At 46.5% G+C, this 20,866-nt stretch overlaps 1 protein-coding gene across 1 annotated transcript; it reads left to right on the top strand.

Moving 5' to 3' along the window:
* The first annotated feature begins 7,707 nt into the window (after window positions 1–7,707).
* Window positions 7,708–14,929, top strand: ZDHHC22 (zinc finger DHHC-type palmitoyltransferase 22). The gene is made up of 2 exons (XM_061367456.1): window positions 7,708–8,688; window positions 12,883–14,929. The coding sequence occupies exons 1-2, from the start codon at window positions 8,127–8,129 to the stop codon at window positions 13,146–13,148; spliced, it is 828 nt and encodes a 275-aa protein (XP_061223440.1). The 5' UTR covers window positions 7,708–8,126; the 3' UTR covers window positions 13,149–14,929.
* Window positions 14,930–20,866: the final 5,937 nt, after the last annotated feature.

The following is a 20,866-nucleotide window of genomic DNA, read 5'->3' as shown; positions in this document are numbered from 1 at the left end:
CTGCTGAAACATTTCATATTTCAGATCTGATTTCACTGTTCCCAAGGCTGAAAGGCTTACTTCTCTGGAGAGCAGCAGTTCTGCAAGAGAACAACAAGTAGGAGCTCTAGGGAAGCAGCAAAAGGGAAGGAATCTTTTATCTTTAGTAACTGGTCATTTCCATTTTGGAGACAGTGCAAGAAGAACCATCTGGTGGGTGCTGAATATTCACTACGTAAACAGTGGCTTGGTTATGAATATGTGCATGCGTTATTGTTCTTTATTATTTATAGGATTGCCTAGGTGTGCATGACACTTCACAAGCAGAAAGGAAGACCAGGACTCTTGTGCCTTTAAGTGCCTGATACAGGTTTGACACAATGCCTAACAGCAACAGAGCAGATGAGGATTGGGCACCCAGCTGAGGGTGGGGAGGAAGGTGCCCCCCCTGTGAAGCAGGGCAGTGCACAGCTTTTGGAGCTGCTCCCACAGACGGGAGGTTGCTTCAGATTACCACCCTCACATATTTATGTCCTGTACTTTGGGTTTTAATCCTCCCCTGCAATAAGAACAATTTACATTTATTATTTTGATTCTCTACTGCTTAAGAGCTCTGCCCCCGCAGTGTCCTGTCTGGAAATGATGCAGAACAAAAGGAATGTCGGTTCAATACCTTTCCTTGCTGTGGTATTCACCTGGGGGTGATGGAACCACTCAGTTGGCTTTATCTGTTTGGCTCAGGAGCTTCAAATCAGTCAGCTGAAACAAAAAGGGACATTTTGGTGTGTACTTTTCTTCTAGCCGAAGTATCTTGAAAGCAAGAAGAGTCCAATCAAGTCCCTGGATGACACTTCGTTGTCAGGGTATAATGCCTGGTACCAAAGCTTTCTGGGGATGATGGGAGTTAGAGAGCACCCAGACACCTGCAGAAGATACTCAGAGCTCTGCAGGAAGAAATGCCTGTAGCATTTCCCCCTTCTCCTCCCCCCTTTTCTTCGCTCTGCCTAAGCTTTCCTATAGGGGTTTTTGCCACAGCATTCATCCTTTTCTCTGGTACCCAGCCAGATGTGGCCAGGGTTTAATGAAGGGGGCAGCTGTAGGCACTTGAAGGGAAGGATCTCAGGCCCCTTGGGAAGACACTCCCAACACTATTATGGAGACAGGGCTCAGGGTCACCTGCAGGACAAAGGGGATGGAGGAGTGGGTGCACCACTGCCAGAGACAACAGCCATGGACTGAGCTAAAGGCCCATAAGTCCCTGCTACCCTGTAACAGTCCCTTCCCTTCTGTCCTCAACATTTTTCCTTCCTGCTGTTACACTCTGACACACTGAACTTTACTGAATTGCAAAAGTTTGTTTCCTGACACCACCAGCAAGCAGCAAGTGAGCCAAATGTTGATTTTTGTGACAGCTTTCCTAACACGGCAGGGTGCACTCTAAATTGTGACTTAGCCCACTTGTTTCTAGCAGGCCTGGTGCTTTGTTGTACAGGCCAGCTAGAACAGCCCAGAGCATCATCAAGAATGCAGTATCACAGCTCCTTGGAAACACATTGTCCATTTGGTCTTTATCATCTGCTCCCAAAAAGATGCTTAGATGTCTGTATGACTCCAGGGATGAGGGAGATAGGCTAGGAAGGACAGGGAGACACATAAGGACTTTCACACAGGATGAATCAATGTTAGTGACTGCTCTATGATTTTTTGTGACAATAGCTCTGTATTCCTTGTTCAGCACCTGTAAACAGAAGGTATCCTGCAGTCACAGGTCTCCCCCTGTTAGTCACCACCAGCATCAGAGGAATGCAACCATCATGGCAGCTCCTTGGTTGCAGGAGGAGAAGCAGTCCCATGTAGCCAGATCAGGCAGAGCACAGAAAATAAATTATCTAATGTTTTAAAGGATGGCCTTCCTTGTAGTGTAGGCACCAAGTCCAGTTAAAATATATATATATACACACACATATATATATACAGTGAATTAGGAGACCCCTAAGACACATCTTAGAAAGCCACAAGTTTTTTCCTTGCCTAAATATACCCTTGGTGCTCTTGCTACTGGGGCCACCAGAGACTTTCTGGCAGAAACAACAGCCTGGCCTGTGCAGTGGGTTGCTATTTAGATATTCAGAAGGTAGATTTTGGTTGATAGACATAAAATATCTTTTACAGTCTTCCCAAGGACTTATTCTTTATTTGGAGGGGTTTGACCCTTTGCCAGTAAACGTTTCACTCTGTCTTCTGAAGTGCTGGACATCTACTTGCTAAAGAACATCATCATGGGGAAAGGTGGAGAACAAGCCCTTTTGAAGAGCTGGGTTCTAGGTGCATTTTCCCCCTCTGAATTCCATTTCTCCTCTTCATTCACATGGCTTATTGACCTGAAAATGTCTCTCAAATACAAAGGTACAGCAAGCCATGAATATGTCATTGGATGGCATATTATTTTACTCATTTACATTAGAACTGTCTGTATTAGTTTTCAAAGCATGTCTCTATTGGAATCATAATGTGTCCCTGCATAAATGCCTTGTACAGCAAACGTTACATCCCAGCTTAGTTTTACACTGAACGATAAGCTGGGAGGTTTGTAATGAGAAAAGAGCAGCTGTACCAGCCTGGGGAAGGCTCAGCATACTGAAGCAGGACGTATGGCTGTATAAAAATGCTCTCTTTCTCAACACTGTCCTTGAAGGAAGGAAGAGGGAAGGACAGGTGAAGATTGGCCAGATGGGAGCTGAAAAAGAGTTTCAGTAGCTTAAGTCATAAATTGAGACACAGCACACACTTGACAGCGTGCTAATGTCATGCCCATCTGTCAAGCATTTAGTTAGCATCTCTCCTCTTGTTAGTAAGTGTCCTCCTCACTGAACCCCCCAGCAGAACTGATATACCAGAACTCGCAATCTACATCAAAATGATTAGAATATGACTACCTTAAAGTCTGCTGTCGATGAGCCTGGCCTCAGTGCTGGGGTCCCTCTGCTCTCAGGTAGTTGAACAACACTACCAATATCCCTGGTCCTTCAGTCTTTTTTTCAGAGGTTTTCACAGCACAATCCAAGGAAAGGCATTGAGGAAAAAGGGTGGTTTCATCTAGAGAAGACATGGTAGCCGCTTTCAAGTATGTGAAAGACTGCAGAGTGAAAGGGTTCATCTTTCTCTGTAGCCACTAGGCAAGGACTAAGGTGTTAGACTGCTATAAGGGAATGTGTCAAGTTAGGCATGAAGAAATACTCTGAAAGGATAACAGTGAACTGAATGGATTGCCTGGAGGTGGTGGAGAATCTCCACCTCCAGAGATCTTCAGGACCTGATCATTTTGAAAGCTAAATAACTGGAAAAAGAAAAAACAATAAATAGAAGAAAAGAGGCCCACAAAACCTTGATAAGACTTGTATTTAAGTGATAATTTAAGGCAAGCAGCACCGGATTTACGACAGACCATTAATTTCTTCCGAATGATCACAGCAAACAGCAGAAATTAACTCGCTCATTTCAGAGAAAAATCACCATCAGACTGTATCATGAATACTAAACTAATGGGGCTGTCTGAGGCAGCGCACATTTGGAGTTGGAAGAAATTATACATAATTTGGGATGCAATTTAAAGCAAGACCTTGAAAGATGTTGAGCAGGCTGTATCAGAGCATGGCATTCACTGGAACTGTATTTTATTCTGCTTAAAACGTCTGAGCACAGGCAACTCGGAGATCTGGGAACCAAGCTACCAAAGCTGTCACCTGCCGATCATCATCAAGTGTAGCCCAGGTTATTGGACTAAAAGATGAAAGCACCAGTTAGATGACAGCTGTATAGATTATTCCAGTGCCTTCTCACCCCACCTGCTGAAGGGACATACTGGAAAGGGCCCATAACAGAGAAAGTGTGTGTCCCCCCACCGGACTGGCCACAGGGGAGAGCAGAATGGTGACACTCAGCAATGTCAAGTCTGGGATGAGGGAGAGGGGCTGGCTGTGATATGCTGTGCTAATTTCTGGAGGACATCCACACAGTATGTAATAACAACAATAAATTGCTTTTACAGGCATTCCTTATGCCCAGCAGTCAAGGTTTTCCAAAGAAAGGCATACAGCATAATCTCTACCCTATTCAAAAAGCAGGAAGATATTGACACATGGGTGAAGTGATTTACCTATGGTTGAAAGGTGGGATGGGGAAATACTCCATCTCATGGGTCACAAGCAGACTCTGTCCAAGGGAACTCTATCTCCACAGAGGAGGAAAACGGAGATAATATTTATGAGTGCCACACATCCAAGGTCTCTCATGGTGTTGGTTTTACAGCAGGAAAAAATCAAATTCCTGCAGTAAATATTGTTATTTTCTAACGCTTGCTCCGAATTAACCACTGTTCTTGTTATCACATACTCCCTGTGCTCATCTCCTTATCTACCCATCTCTCTCTTGCATACACATGCACGTGCATAGGCAAATTCATCCCCAGACAACTTCTCCCCCGTCCTGCCAACAGCTCATCATATCAACACTACAGCACTGAGAGAGGAACTACTTTTTTGGGGCATGGTTTTGGTTTTTTTTACTTCATCCTAAAATACGAAGCCAGTATTTTGACAGTGACAGATCATAAGCATCATTTTGCAGGCGCATCTTAAAGAGAAGGGGGGGGGGGGGGGAATCTGCTTCACCATTCTTCCATTCCAGTGGAAAATGGAGTTTTCCTACCCTCCGCTCCCCTCCCTTCCCTTCTCTTCCCTTCCTTTCCTTTCCTTTTTCCTTCCCTTCCCTATTCCTTCCCTATTCTTTCCCTATTCTTTCCCTTCCGTTTACCTATTCCTTCCCTTCCTTTCCCTATTACTTCCCTATTCCTTCCCTTCCCCTCCCCTTCCCCTCACTTCCCCTTCATTTCCCTATTCCTTCCCTTCCGTTCCATTCCCTCCCCTCTCCCTTCCCTCTCCCTTCCTTTCCTTTTCCCTTCCCTCTCCCTTCCTTTCCTTTTCCCTTCCCTCTCCCTTCCCTTTCCTTTTCCCTCTCCCTTCCCTTTCCTTTTCCCTCTCCCTTCCCTTTCCTTTTCCCTTCCCTTCCCTTTCCTTTTCCCTTCCCTTCCCTTCCCTTCCCTTCCCTTCCCTTCCCTTCCCTTCCCTTCCCTTCCCTTCCCTTCCCTTCCCTTCCCTTCCCTTCCCTTCCCTTCCCTTCCCTTCCCTTCCCTTCCCTTCCCTTCCCTTCCCTTCCCTTCCTTTCCCTTCCCTTCCCTTCCCTTCCTTTTCCCTTCCCTATTCCTTCCCTTCCTTATTCTTTCCCTTCCCTGTTCCTTCCTTATCCATTCCCTTTCACTATTCCTTCCCTTCCTTTCTTCCTCCCTCCCTCCCTCCACTTGCTTACAGCTCCTGACACTCCCCACGCAGGCAGGATTAATGTCATCCATGAGACGCAGTCCTTTCAGTCAGTCTTCCATGACATGAAAAGGCTTCTCTGTATTTTTGTTATTATTATTTTGATGTAAGCTGTTAAAACATGGAGAAAACACAGTCTGCTTATGTAAAGATAAAACCCAGGCTGGGTCCTGTATCTCTATTGCAAGGCTCAGTCTACTTTAAATTGATGAGCTGAGGGAGCATTGGAGATTTATATTCTCAGTAGTTGTGACAGGAGAATGAGGGAGGTGGGAGTGAAAGCTGGATCAGTTCTGAGCAGCTTTCCCTCCAGTTCCACTGGAGGTGCCTCTCGGTGGTTCGTCACTGCGGATCCAGTGCCTACAGTCTTGGTTTGCTCCTGCTTTTATTAGTGACACTGTTTTTCCGAGAAATGTTGAATCATGGAAGTTATCTGGGAGACAAAAGTTACCTTCTACCTGAAGAACCCTGGAACACTTGGTTTCTGTCAGCACCCTCCATGCTATACCTGTGCAGCAAACACAGCCACTCTCCTCCTCCAGGCCTCTCGTCCTAGACACTGAGACATGAAACATGTTTCCATCTTGCTCTGAACCTCCAGGCAAAGGGAAAGCCTCTTTTGGAGGAGCAGAATCTGTGCTGAGGGGCTGGCTAGTAAGCCCAGGACCTGAGATTTGGTTGAACACATCTTTCTTTGACTTTTGACCAGGGCAGAGTTTGCCTGCCTCCAGGGGCAAAGCTGCAGCTCAGCAGCCCTCTTCTCTCCCTTTCTTCTCTCATGGGTGGCTCATCTGTGGAGCGAGACAGGGATGCTTTCCATCAGAGCTGGGAGGGTGCTGCACGGAGGTGTGTAGGAGAGCGAGAGGCTGCGTCTGTGTAGACAGTACGAGGGCTGTGTAGGTGGGCAGAGCGGGGTGAAGGTGGGCAGCTGTCAGAGGGCAAACACATGTCTGCAAAGCTTCTACCAGCATGCCACACTGCCCAGGCACCACCTGCCCAGCTCAAATCGTTTCCTAGCTACCTGCTGTTGTGCAAAGGTGCCCTACAAACCCAGGGAGGCTCTGAACCTGCAGAGATGTTCCCTCAGATTTCCTCCTGCCTCAGATGCTGATTCCAACAGGGGCAGCTTTGGGGCACAGGGAGACACACTGAAACCTCATCCTGCCACCCACACCCACATTGCGGGAAGGAAAGATGCTCTGCCGGCTGGGAAGAGCAGGAGGTCCCTTTCCACCCCTCTGCTCTCGCCGTGGGTCTGTCAGAACCTCAGCGCCCCAGGCAGATCTCGGCATAGCCAAGGGCAGGTAGCGGGACCTGGCGCAGGTGCGGGTGGTGCTGAAGGGAGAGCTCCAGGCCGTCGGGCGGGGCCGGGCCGGAAAGGGGCACCGGCAGGGACAGGGGCACCGGTAGGGATAGAGTCGAGAGAGGGAGAGAACCAGGCAAGAACAGGTCTAGGGAGGGAGGGAAAGAGAGCGAAGGAGAGGGAGAAGAGAGGACAGGGACTGAAAAGCACAGGATAGGGAAAGAGAGGCAAAGAAACGGACAAACACGGGTCGAGAGGGTAAGGCAGGCACAAGGCCGAGCCGGGCGGGACAAGAAAAAAGGGAAAGGGAGAGGGAAAGGGAGAGCAAGAGGGAGGGGGAGTCCACGGCAGACGCCGGCTGTGCTCCGGCTCGGCTGCTGCAGGGGTCTCGGCATGGCCGGGGGGCTCGCCTCGGCGGGCGGTAGCAGGGTCTCCGCCGCCGCCGCCAGACACGCTGGTATCGGGCGGTCCCCGCCGCGCCTGGGGACAAGGGGACTGCAGGGTGGCGGCGTCCAGCCCCCCGCGCCGCAGGGACAAGGGGAGCCAGACCCCCCCCGGCAGTGGGGCTCTGCAGGCACCGCAGCGCTGAGGAGCGCTGGGGATGCCGGCGAGGGAGTGATTGGTGTGACGGGGCACTCACATCGCCACCCGGACGTCTCCCCTCTGCGTTTGGTCCCCCGGGCTTTCCTGTGCCTTGGCAATGCAGGCTGAGCCCCGGGGCCGGGGTGTCGGGTCTGGGGTGCCCGTCAGGCCAGCGGGGATGCGCCGTGCCCTACCGGAGCCGCGGCTGCGGCTGCGGGGCCGCCGGGCTCGGTAGCCCAGAGCCGCAGGTTGCATCCGAACAGCACTTGACCAGCTGTTTTGTGCATTTTCTAATTTCGTGCAGAGCAGGGCAGCGGTCACAGAGGTAATCTGTAGATCCGTGGCTTTAAAGGATAAATTAGAGCATTGGATTTGATCCGTATTGCAGTGGATTAGAGCAACCTCTCCCCCCTCCCCTTCTCCCCCCCCCCCCCCCCCCCGCCTTTTCTATTCACTCCCCCCTCCTCCAGCACCACCTTTTTTTCCTCTCATGCAATACCAAAACTGACCCCGCCTGGCAGAGGGACTCTGCTCGGCGAGCAGACCGGTGCCCACACCGCCGGCATCACACCGCGGGAGCCGCCGCTCCCCCCGACCCTCCGCAGCCCCTCCGGGGCACCGCGGCTGCAAGTACCCGCGGCAGGCGCCGGGCTGAGGGGACTCCTCCGGGCGCTGGGGAGCGGTCACTGCCCACGGGCTGTTCCTTTGTCCCGGCCCGGCCGCGACCGTGGGGCGGCGGCGGCGGCGGCGACTGAGAGCGGCCCCCGGAGGGCATTTCCCTGAGGCAGCGGGGCCGGGACCCGGCAGGAAATGGAAGGATGAAGTGTGCAGCCGGAGCGGTGATGTTCCTTCTCTCCTTGCTTTCCCCTGCAGGAACGTAATCCGCAATGCTAGTTCTCAGGTTGCTCAATGTTGTCGCTCCAGCCTACTTCTTGTGCATCTCCCTAGTGACCTTCGTCCTCCAGATCTTTCTCTTCATCCCCAGCATGTTCAGAGACCCTTCCACCACCCCACTTTTCTCTCCTGCTCTGCTGCATGGGGCCCTCTTCCTCTTCCTCTCAGCTAATGCCTTAGGCAACTACGTCCTTGTGATCCAGAGCTCCCCCGAGGACTTGGGCAAGGGCTTAAATTTGGGCAAAGGATCCGAAGTGGTGGCGGACTGGCTGGATGGAAGCAGGTCCCCTGGTTCAGCCTTGCCCAGCACTCACTTCTGTAGACTGTGTGCCAGAGTCACCCAGAGGCATGACCACCACTGTTTCTTCACAGGGAACTGCATTGGGAGCAGGAACATGCGAAACTTCATCATGTTCTGCCTCTACACCTCCCTGGCTTGCCTCGATTCCCTGGTGGCAGGCATGGCTTACATTTCTGATGCACTCTCCATGTCCTTTGCGAACCCGCTGGCCTTCCTCACTCTGCTGCCTCACTCCATCAGCCAGTTCTTCTCAGGTAAGGATTCCTTCCTCGGAGATGAGGAGCATGTTCCTCCTCCCAGATGCTTGTGTTGCAGGGGATGTAATCTTCCTCTGGTAGTTGTGTGTGGGAGCTGTGGTGGGGAAATGGGCCAGAGAGACAATTGTCTGTGTTTGACAAATCCCTCTTTGCAGGCTAGAGACAGCCTTTGCAAAGGACTTTGCTTCACCTGAAATAGAGGCTGGGACTTACTCTGGGTTGCAGACACAACCCTATTTCTAATGCATTAGGCTCTGAAAAATGCCCCATAGCCAGCTTGCCAGTGATAGAATAGGGCTGTCTGTCATCCAGGAAGTGTGTTGCAATTAGATGGAGGAGAGGAATTTCCTCTTTGTACTGCAGGTGAGGGGGACCTTTTGCCTGGCCTGGATGGAGAGGTAGGGAGGACTGTAGGGTTTTGTATCCTAAAAGTCTGCAGGTTCCCCTTATCCGAGTCAAGATATTCTCATTCTCTTCACTCAGGTCCACTCCTCCCCCCTTCACTGTCACCAACCTCCTGCCTCCTGGCTGCACAAATTTACTGACATCTTGCCATTCTTCAACACAGGAGAACTAGGGTTCAAGCAACAGAAACCAAGAGAGGAGTTAATATAACATGATTAGGTACCTCTCTTGTCACCTGGGTCTGGGATGCAAGTCCACAAAGAGCCAAGGAAAATTCTCTATGCCTCTCTTTGCAAGAGCTCCACATCAAAAGCAAATATCTCTTTCTCCTTGTCCCTATACCTTGCCTTTCCTTCTGCTTCTTCCCCTTTCTCCTCTCTCTCTGCCTTTCAGTAAATCACCACAACCCTTCCCCTTCCACCTCCTGATTCTGCTCCCATAACTCTTCCTGTGCTTCTTCACCTTCCGACATGCCCTGAAACTCTCCAACCTCAACCTTTCTCTCTCCAAAACCAAGAGCTAGATAAAACCTGGTCTCAGATAAGGGACTATGCTGACAGCCTAAACTCTTACTCTGTCCTGGAAGCGATTGCTGGAAATGCCATTTCTCCCTCCTTCCCCTGCAAGCAGCTCATGTCTTACACACTTAGATCAGCTTTTGTTAGACTAAAATACATATCCCATGTATTTTAGCTTTGCAGCTTCAGTAAGGAAGGCCTGGAGTCTGTTTTGGCTCGTGCACTGTCACCAGAAATGTTGAATGGGATCTGAGTGTGGAGTCTGCTGCTGGGAATACAGGAGCCAGAGAGGCCCCAGCTTGCTGTTCAGATTCCAGGCTGGGTTTGCAGGACTGCCATCTGAAAACAAACAAATCTCTCTCTACTTGGCAAATTAGCAGGTTTGTCATGGTAATCATTGAGAAACAATAAACACGAGATCCTGCCATGGCATTTTTATGGAGTCGTTTTTCCAAGTACAAGAATTTTTGTAAATAATGTTGCATGAGCTTCACTAACATTAAAAACACTGGAAATGTTTTTCCCTTGTGCCTAAGCCTGCACAGCAGCCTGGGAGGGAGAGCAGGGGTGTGGGAGGAGATTATCAAGGAATTAGTTCTCTCTCTCTGACTCTGAGGATCCATCTGCACCGAGCTGGGTTCTGGCATGTGTTTGAAGAGCCATTGAAGTGCCCCAGCTCTGGTGTCAGCAAGTGCAGTGCCAAAGACAGCACGTGGGCAATGGTTGAGAAGGACACAGGGGGCTGGGAGCCAGAACACCCTCTGCAGGCAGCAGCTCCCACCCAGCCTCTAGCTCCGTCAGGGTGAAAACTGCTGCCTCACACAGCAGTATATAGTTGTCTTGGTTGCTTGGGAGGCAGGGCCTTCCAGGTTTCTACCGGCACAGTTAACCTCCAGTTTGGGAAAGAGAAACACAGCCCAGAATAGTGGTCTATATAATATTTTTCAGCTAACAGAACTATTACTTTAGTGTTGTAGGATCTAAACAGAGCATTGCCATAGTAGGGAAAAAACTTTCTTCTTCTCCATCATGCCCTCTGCACTGGAGGAGGACTAAAAGGAGGATGAAGGGTGAATATGCTGGGCTTGTGTCAACTGAGTGTTCACTGCTTTCATGCTGGGAACATTTTCAATTGGTTTATTCTGCCCAGACTTTGCTTGGACATGGATTTCAGAATCTGACCCAGAGTCTATAATTTCAGCCTGTGATTCAGCTTTTCTAGCATAGATAATGTATGGCAATAAGACTGAGATCACACCAGGTCAGTTAGAGCAAAGGTGAATCTGAGAATAAAACGGGCTCTGGTGATGATGGACAAATGGAGGGCGCTTTTGTAAACACAGGTCAAATTGGATCCACAAAAGAAATTCTATAAAATGCTTTATGTAGGTAACCTGAGTTAAAAAATCATGTCTCTGAAGAGCATGGCTCAGAGATGCTTAATATTTGCAAGGGGAATCAAGGATAATTACTTTCTTGATGTTAAATTTCATCAGCTCATAGAAATAAAGCTTACAGCTGCCTTGTAAAGGCTCTAAAGAAAATAGCTCTCTTTCTCCATATCCTACCTGGGTAGGAGCTGTAAGAAAGAACAAATGTCTGTCCCAGTCTGGTCCAGTAAAAGAGGGGCAGAGAAGCCCATATTTAGCTTAATCTATCTACCTGATAGATTAAGTTATTCTGACAGAATTAGTATAAGGATTTTTAATCATCCCAGGGGGCTTGTTCTTCCCTTGCTGTATTGCCTACAAAGCCCACTGAGCTGAATGGGATCTAATGAGAAGGGAAAGATGACATTGCATTTAGGAAGAAAACTGAGTGACTTCTGTGCCTTTTCAAGTGAGGACAATCTCTGAAAGCTTGAGGCTGTAGTTAGTGTCCTTACAAATCATCCTCAGAGAAGCCTGCTAGCTGATCCCAAAGCTTGATGTGATTGTCACGGCTCAGCCCCTATCTCTCACAGCACTGCCAGGTGGAGAAACTGGGATTCACAGACTGCAAAACCAGATGACACCACCTAATCCAGCCTTCTGTTTAAGAGGCAAGATACGCTTATCCAGCCACACTTGCATTGAACTTCAAACTGAAGCAGCCACGTACCTGTTTTATGCACCACGCCTCTACCTTCCATGTAATCCCTGCTCCAGAAGAAACGCTCTTGTAGGGCCTTAGAGCAACAAGAGCTTTTACCTGCCAGAGCCTGTGTGCCCCATGGTACTCCAGAGGGACAGTAGCATGTGAGAGCTTTTTCATTGCTAAGCCTCGCAGGAGCCAGTGAGAGGACAACCACTATTTATGCTACTATTGACACACATTTAATTTGCTTTCTGTGCCTTTATATAAATATGGATGTTTAATAATATACCAACATACACAGAATATGTGTGTACACATTCATATGCACACATAGTTATTATTTTAATGGGTTTAGATCTGCCTATGCACTGAAAGGTCACCCAGTGATACTTGCTATTATACTATGATCTTCCAGAAGGAGTTCCAAAATCATTGTAGAGGAAGGGGCCCACAGACTATTTCTATTTAACTATATTCAACATAAATACATACTACAAAAGCTGTTGAATTAGGAGCTTCTGACCTACACAGTATTTTGAGTATTCTAGCAGGAGCTTTAAAAAGGGTATTTGGATTGTATTTTGGAAAGTTTTCTGTTTCTTGCATTCGTATGAAAACTGCCTGTGCCCAATGGTAGAAAAGTAATTTGTTTTAGTTTTCCTTTAACATTTTTATTTATATATACATATATATACACATGCACATAGCAATATGAGAGAGAGGGAAATACCAGTATTAATGCACATGGTAAAGCTTCTGGAAGCATCTACATGCTGTAGGACCCACATCTTTTTTCAGAAGGAACCTAGAAATCTTAGATTCACTGTGATGAGGGAGTAGACCCTTAAATAAATTAACCAAACTTCAAAATAGTGCTGAGAGTCTTACAGATATGTTTCACTTCTGACTGAATTTGACCCTATAATCTAGAATATAACAGCAATAACAGCCAAGGAGAAGTATATGGAGACCATTATCATTTTATTATTTCCCCAGCAAAGTCCATTGCATCAGATGCTACAAAGGAAACAATTTTACAGTTAGAGGAACCAGCCTGTCTCGCTCCTAACTCCGTGCTTGTGGTGAGACAATATAGGCAGCTTATCTTGGGGCTGAGCGTTACAATGGCATGTGAATTGTGTCTGAACTCTTTCTCTTATTGTCCTACCTCCCCCTGACTCTTGTCCTGCAGGAGCTCTTCTTAGCTCTGAGATGTTTGTCATCCTCATGCTCTACCTCTGGCTTGGGATCGGACTGGCCTGCGCTGGCTTCTGCTGCCACCAGATACTGCTGATCCTTCGTGGGCAGACGCGGTACCAGGTGCGGAAGGGGATGGTGGTGAGAGCCCGGCCCTGGAGGGAGAACCTGCAAGAGGTCTTTGGCAAGAGGTGGCTGCTAGGACTTCTCATCCCTGTGCTGAATGTGGGAAGTGACTGCCGTAGGCAGAAAGAGAAATAAAATCCCTGGGAACGTGTGTGTGTATCCCATGCACACACCACCTTCCCTCTTCTCTCCCACTGTCTCCTGGATCGCTAAAGAGCTGGGCTACTCCATCTCTCAGGATTGCAGTCTCCGTGGGAGGAAATGACTGGCTATCAAACAGAATAAATTTAGCATATTAACAAGGAGATCACAAACCACGTAGATGAAGAGTTACTGCAGCTTAGTAGTCACATCACTGCACCTGCGTATGTGGCAACAGTCTGTCAACTAGCAGAAAAATTAGTCAGACCCTTCTGTGGCTTCCTGCCTTACTCCTCCAGCCCCCAGCCTCATTAGCCACCCTGTACAGTCCCTAATGAACCACAGCAGGGGCTTCAGAGAGCTTGGGCTGTTGTGGTAGACTGCAAAAAGGGTGTCTGTTCCATAGGAGGGATTTGCAGGGTGCCTTTTTTGGCTCTTACGTACTTGAGGTGACCTCATAGTACTGAGAAGCCTTTAATGACAGAACTGCAATGCAATCAAGCTGCCTAGGAGCAGGATACGCACATGGCTAATGCGGCAGGCAAACCTCTCCAGAGGCTAGAAAATCAGGGAGAAAAAGAGAAATCCAGAATTCTTCATTTCTGTGCTTGATCTGATCCCTATGCAATGGTATGTCAGGACTGCAGCTCTGCTACTTATTTTTAGCAGTCCTTTGCCCAGTGACACAGTCCAGGCAGAGATGCCCTTCCGATGGGGAACAGCAAGCAGATAAATCACAATCAGACAGAGGCACAAGGAGAGGAAACCGCAAAGGTGAATGAAAAGGTTGTGTCTGAGAAGCTGTGAAAAGAGGCAGGCTGTGCCTGCCTGGGAGAGAGAGAGAAGGAAGTGTGGATACACAGCGAGATGTCAGGAGGGTGACAGGAGCCCTGCTGATGTGTCTGAACCCTGATGCATCACCCTCTTGCAGGGGGCACCTGCACCATTAATGCTGTGAAGAGCTCAAAATCCCAGCAGATGGGGAGGTTTTCCAGCCGGTCAGGATGCTTCACTTTGCACTAAAACAAACAAAAAGATGTTTACCTCAGACATCCCTGCCACACCATATTTATAGCCTCTCCAGGGCAGTTCCCTCTTGCACTGCTGCAAAGGGGTAAATCCATCCATGTTATAACTCCATTAAGGAGGTTAATGGAATTACTACAGGGATTAATCAGCCTAATGTGTTGGTTGTTTTCTAGCTGCAGCAACAGCCCATGAGATCAGTGCTGAGATCCTGTGCTAATAGGTGCCTTAAGAAAGGATACCCTGACATCTCTACCAGGATCATAGTACTGGATTCCCCAGCAGCTGCAGCAGGAAGCCTCTGTTTTGGCAAACTGCATCAGCTTATGTGGGCTGGATAGGAATCCATTGCTTCTCCTTAATAGGCTGGGGAGTACGCAAACAAGTCATGAAAAATGTTATTTCTTCCCCAGAAACTCTCTCAATGCATCCCAGGTAGGGGAATGCACTTGCTTTCATTCTTGCATTTCTCATGAGCCAGAACAGAGGCACTCATTCCTACAGGCTTTGTAACCATCTTATACCACTTGACACTTGCATACATGTTTGGATCAATAACAAACAAAGTCTATTGTGATGAGCAGAGTAACCATTAAAATATACTGGAAAAACCCTTAGCTGGAAAATTAAAACATGTAGGATATATGCCCTTCCACATTATGTGTGTTCGCATGAACACACTGCTGTTTCCATGTGTAATATGCTGTATTTCACTAACAGTGAACAATAAAAAATGTTCTGCTTTTTTATGTGAGCTGCATTGTGCTTTTTGACAGTTCATTAGCTGTCTCTGGACATTGGTTGCAGCATACACACGGACATGTCGAAGGAAAAAGTTAGGGTTTGTTTACTGGCCTTAGCAATAATTCATCATATGAGTTTGGACAAGTCCTTTCACCCTTCCTACTTTAATGTAATGACCAATATAAAATTCATCTAATAACCAACTTGCAGACCCATTATAATTTCTATTTATAAATTACACTACCAACCTCAACTGAAAGCTATAGAAAAATCAAGCTATTGCCATCGCCCACAGACAGCATCTCAATGTAAATTACTCCTTACTGGCACAATGGCATCAAGGTGAGCAGACAGTCACCTTGTCCCTGGATCCAAAGCCAGCGCCTTGTGCCATACACCTTGCCTTGGAAGGATTCCCAGGATTATTCTTATTCCACAGATTGGTTGATACAGCTTCTTTTCTTTTGTCTGTTTCTAAAAGCAACAGGCTCCAAACATTTCAGCACCAGCTTTCTCACACAAACAGAAATTACGGTTTGACACTGTCTCCCTCTGCTTCTGATGTTTGTTTGGCACTGCAGTCTCACGGCACACAGCACCTGCAGCCATGCTGTCTCAGGCTTAAGCTCTTCAGGGCTGCATGCTGGAAAGGGCACAACCAACTCAGAGTTTTGGTGGGGCACTCTGCAAGGACAGCCCCCACGCAGCACAACAGGATCAGCTGCCCATGAAGGACGTTGCCTCTTCACACCAGGGTTGGATTACACGCTGCCCTTGTGTCAGGGTCACAGATATCTGCCCTCACTGTGAAGTCTCAGTCCTTGCTGGAGCATAGGCAGCTGCCAGGCTGAGTAACTGCAGCACAGTTCCACACAATTATTCTTTCTGTCAGACACCTGTGTTCCTGGCTGCAAATTGCTGTATCACCATTTTATGCAGCTAAACGGTTTCTTTGCGGCGAACTCCTGGAATTCAGCAGTAGTGGTGGGACTTTCAGATGGATACAGCCTTTACAGTTATGATCTTCTGGGATGAAAAGAGCTATAAAAATGTATCATTAGGCTGACCCTGTATATTGGCTTATTTCTCTGCTTGTTCCCAAGTGTGTGGAGTGCCCTGTTTGGGGTAGAGTAGTGGTTCTGCAGGAGCAGTTGAGAGTAGCTCTAATTATCCAGCCACCCTGACATCCCTCCCTTGTCATACTTGTGCGTCCACTTACAGAAATCCTTGGCAAGAAAATGTAACAGGGCTCAATGACTGTGAACAGAACCTTTGCTCTTAGCTATGATTTACTGAATGAAGGCTAAGCTCAATGGCAATGTCATAAATTCTAAATCTGTTCGATGGCTCTAATGTTTCAAAAGGATAAATAATAAAAGCTTCTCATTTTCTGCACTTAGAGAGCCATTACTTGTTATCTGCATTTTATTACATAGCAGCTGCAATAACAAATGTATTTTGGAACATGATTTATTGTGACAATGTTCTAAATACTTATAAATGTTTTAAAAATAAAACACTTAGGGCTTCTCTGGAAAATCAAATGAGTGTCAATTCTTCTCTAATGATGCTAGTGGCTGAAGTAAAAGATTCCTCTTGCTTAAGATGTTGGACAGAAACTCTAGACTTTTGCTTAGTGGCTTGTCTATTTTAAGTGTGGCTATTTGAAAAAAAAATGGTGGCATCTCTAAGGTCTCAGAATTCTGCCCAATGACAGCATAAAACAAACTAGGGGATGCAACTGTGATGCAACACAGAAGTCTGATCTTATGTATAGTAAGAATCTCATACAAAATGGCTTTCCTCTTTATACTACACTATTAGGGAGTGCTCAAGGCCTGCATGCAAAAGGTCTTCATTGGATATCCTCAGAGATTATAGAGTTAAAACATGAAGAGCCTCAAGCAATAAGGCACAGGGAACATATGAGAAAAAGATGACGTGAAATAGCATTTATCTTTTTTAAGAAATAGCCAACTACAGGGAGATGATCATGGTCTAAAAATACCTGCAAGGAGACAGAATAGATGAATGAGGAGATTCGTTAACTGTAGGGAAATAGCTGGAGGAGGACAGGCAGTCTTGGATTGAGGGAAGGAAAAGCTGAGGTCAGAACTTAGGGTACCTATCTTTAAAATAGTCAGAAGAGAGCAATCAAAGAAAGTAGCCCCAGTGAGAGCAGAAGTGATTTGATGTTGGTAGGGATGATGGACTGGGAGCCATCAGGCGGTGGGAGGTGCGACAACAGAATTCAAGTTGTCTTCATTGATTGTTGACTGAATGGACACAATGAAAGGCCAGACTGAGAAAACTGATTTCTAATCAATTTCTGCACAAAACATCTCAAATCCCCAGCAGAGCCAAAAAGGTTTTCTCTCTTGAACAGCAAATGATTTTACAAGCAGGAGGCGCCTGGGTAAAAGTCTTAAGTAGCAACAGCAGAGTCTTTATGGTTCTCTTCAAGTTATTTAAAGACTAGCCAGAACTGTTATGATTGGAGTAAAACAATGGCCTACTTGTTCAGTAGAAATAAATAAAGGGAGAAGAAAATGTAAAGAATATGTGGAGTCTCTGCACCCTGATAGATATTTAAATCAATGGAAACACAATGTCAGATAACTTATATTAAGACAACTTATATTAAGGAACACTAAGATGTTCTCTAATAACTACATGTCCATGTTGAGGTTCACTGCTTTTCCAGCTCTTTTCCAGCAAGCTCGGGGAATAAGGAGTCCTGACCAGCAAAGGTCCTCACAGTAGCCAGCACTGATACCATGATTTTATTCTCCAGGGAACACCTATAACACTCAGAAAGATGGATTTGTCTGATAAAACTTCGATTAATAAAGCCATTTACTACAAGAAACAAAACTTGATTGAGATTTTGGAAGTGTTATTGTCAAGGCAAAGAAATTTCCCTTTTTTCTTCAAGCCACAGTAATAGGGTATCAAAAAATCTTTCGGACCCATCTATCCATGTCTCTAAACTACTGTGCAATAGACTGCTATTTTATGAGTGCTCTAGCTGTCTTCCCTTTTGTGCCATTGTCACTAACCATCCAAGGAAATAAGACAATTTCCGCATATGAAGCCATGAAAGAAGGGACAAGAAAATTAAGGGACTGACTACAGAAAGAAAAGGTGGCAACAAAGTTTTACTAAGCTACCAGTGATACAGTTCATGGAGATCTAAAATCTCTTTTAAAGACTCTGGAAACAAAGCTAAAAAAAAATAATAAAAGAATATTTTTCATGCCAGAAGGAAAGCTGAAATTTCAAATCAAACTGTAAGACCAGTTTCTGACTGCCATAACTTGAGTTATAGTTTGGGTATGAGTTCAGCCCACCACCACCTCCGATCACTCCGCTGCTTTAGGTAGTCAGAAATTTGTCCATGTAGTCAATGCAGCTGGCAGGCACAGTGAGCCTCAGCAGAGCCAGTGTCCTGCTGCAAGAGATGGCACCAGCTCAGAAAGAAATGTTCCTGTCTGGGCTGTCAACAGCACACTAAAAGCCCCTTAGCTCAAGCAATGAACTTTCAAGTAACATAGAAGCTTTCTATCAGATCCAGGTTTGGGGTAGAAGAAATTCTGTAATCAGACTGGAAGCAAACACCACATCTCTCCCTTTGACAACCTCTTTTTGGCTTTGTGTACTGACTGCTCCTTACGAATTAACTTGCCCAAAACTTGTCCAGCATCATCCGATCAGCTACTCGCATCTTCTGGGAAAGAATGAATTTCAGCAGGGGCTTGTTAGGTTACGTATTACGTTGATGGGAAAAGGGTAGAAAAGTGGGAAATATGTGAAGGAGGGTGCCAATCCCACCTACAAATTCTAGAATGATGGACAAACTCAACATGAGGCTGCAGAGTAAGATGGCAGCATTTCAAACTGCATATGAACTTACAGAAAAATAAATAAATATATACATACATAAATAAACAATAGAAAATTACAATGAACCTTTTTGCATGGTGCTCAGATGTAATAAAGACATGGAATATTGTATTCAGCTTTGCCTTCATTAGTTAAACCAGATGGAGTTCACAGAAAAGCCATAAATTATTAAGAAGGTGAGAAATGGCTTTGTAAGGGGGAAAAATGGTTCTGTTTGCCTGACTTAGGTAACTACAGCCAAAATGGATGTGAGGAAAATGTGGCAACCATCCATGTGTTTTCGAAGGTGGGAGAAATAATTCTTGTTGGATAAACAAGCATCAACTGGAAACAGAGCTCAATTTAAGAAAAGGAAATACATGTTAACATCCCAGGAAATATTTTCAAACTGCAGTTCTTCCACTGTCAGCCTTAGAATAAGCTTGGGCTGGGGAGGCTGAAAACTTCACATCTAGGGAGCTGCAAGAACTGAAAATGGCAAACTGCAGTGAATAGGGAACTGCCTGCATCGCTGGAAAACAGTGGTAGAAAATAAACCAGAGAAACTTCCACTTTTTACCTAGACAGTTGCTCAAGATTAAGCCAAGAGGAGCTAAATACTGATCATACTCACCTGAGATTTGTTTATGTTATTATGACCCTTTCCTATTCTGCATTGCACTTCTCACAATCTCAGCTGAGTTAAAAGTATTTATTAGTACCAGTGCTTTATTCAATAGAGGTAACATGAAATACAAATAGTTATAGAATCATAGAATAGTTAGGGTTGGAAAGGACCTTAAGATCATCAAGTTCCAACCCCCCTGCCATGGGCAGGGACACCTCGCTCTAAACCATATCACCCAAGGCCTCGTCCAACCTGGCCTTGAACACAGACAGGGATGGAGCATTCACAACCTCCCTGGGCAACCTATTCCAGTGCCTCACCACCCTAACAGGAAAGAATTTTCTCCTTATATCCAATCTAAACTTCCCCTGTTTAAGTTTTAACCCATTACCCCTTGTCCTATCACTACAGTCCCTAATGAAGAATCCCTCCCCAGCATCCCTATAGCCCCCTTCAGATACTGGAAGGCTGCTATGAGGTATCCATGCAGCCTTCTCTTCTCCAGGCTGAACAGACCCAACTTTCTCAGCCTGTCTTCATATGGGAGGTGCTCCAGTCCCCTGATCATCCTCGTGGCCCTGCTCTGGACTTTTTCCAACAGTTCCATGTCCTTTTTATGTTGAGGACACCAGAACTGCACACAATACTCCAAGTGAGGTCTCACAAGAGCAGAGTAGAGGGGCAGGATCACCTCCTTCGGCCTGCTGGTCACGCTCCTTTTGATGCAGCCCAGGATACGGTTGGCTTTCTGGGCTGCAAGCACACACTGAAGCCGGCTCATGTTCATTTTCTCATCCACCAACAACCCCAAGTCCTTCTCTGCAGGGCTGCTCTGAATCTCTTCTCTGCCCAACCAGTGGCTGTGCTGTGACCCAGGTGTAGGACCTTGCACTTGGCATGGTTAAACTTCATGAGGTTGGCATCAGCCCACCTCACAAGCGTGTCAAGGTCCCTCTGGATGGCATTCCTTCCCTCCAGCGTATCAACCGAACCACACAGCTTGGTGTCATTGGCAAACTTGCTGAGGGCACACTCAATCCCACTGTCATGTCAGCTACGAAGATGTTAAACAAGACCGGTCTCAACACTGATCCCTGAGGGACACCACTCGTAACTGGTCTCCAGCTGGACATTGAGCCATTGACCACAACTCTTTGTGTGCAAATAAAGTAATTATATATAGGGATATGTGTTGAAGGAAGCATAAACTAAGTGTTTTGGTCTTCTTTTTATAAGAATGGGATAAGAGAATGCAATTCCCACATGGGTTCTGTGTGTAAATGCTACAGCAATGATTGACAAACAGCAGAGAATATTATAATTTTATATCCCTAAAGTAGTTTTCTATTCATTTATGAGTTATATTTCTCAGCATTTCAATAGGACTAAGAGATACTTAAACTGCTTATGGTTTTACCCCCTTTTGTACTTT

The sequence above is a fragment of the Neopsephotus bourkii genome, unplaced genomic scaffold, assembly GCF_033783945.1.
Source record: "Neopsephotus bourkii isolate Nb327-2 ecotype Australia unplaced genomic scaffold, CSIRO-AGI_Nbou_v1 NB_1376, whole genome shotgun sequence".
Taxonomy (NCBI): Eukaryota; Metazoa; Chordata; class Aves; order Psittaciformes; family Psittacidae; genus Neopsephotus; species Neopsephotus bourkii.
Note: the sequence above shows the minus strand (reverse complement) of the source record. Positions and strands in the feature narration are given on the sequence as shown.

Coding starts and splice junctions, on each gene's coding strand:
- ZDHHC22 (XM_061367456.1), top strand. CDS start 8,127: ATGCTAGTTCTCAGGTTGCTCAATGTTGTCGCTCCAGCCTACTTCTTG. Junction 8,689..12,882: donor CATCAGCCAGTTCTTCTCAG/GTAAGGATTCCT, acceptor CTTGTCCTGCAG/GAGCTCTTCTTAGCTCTGAG.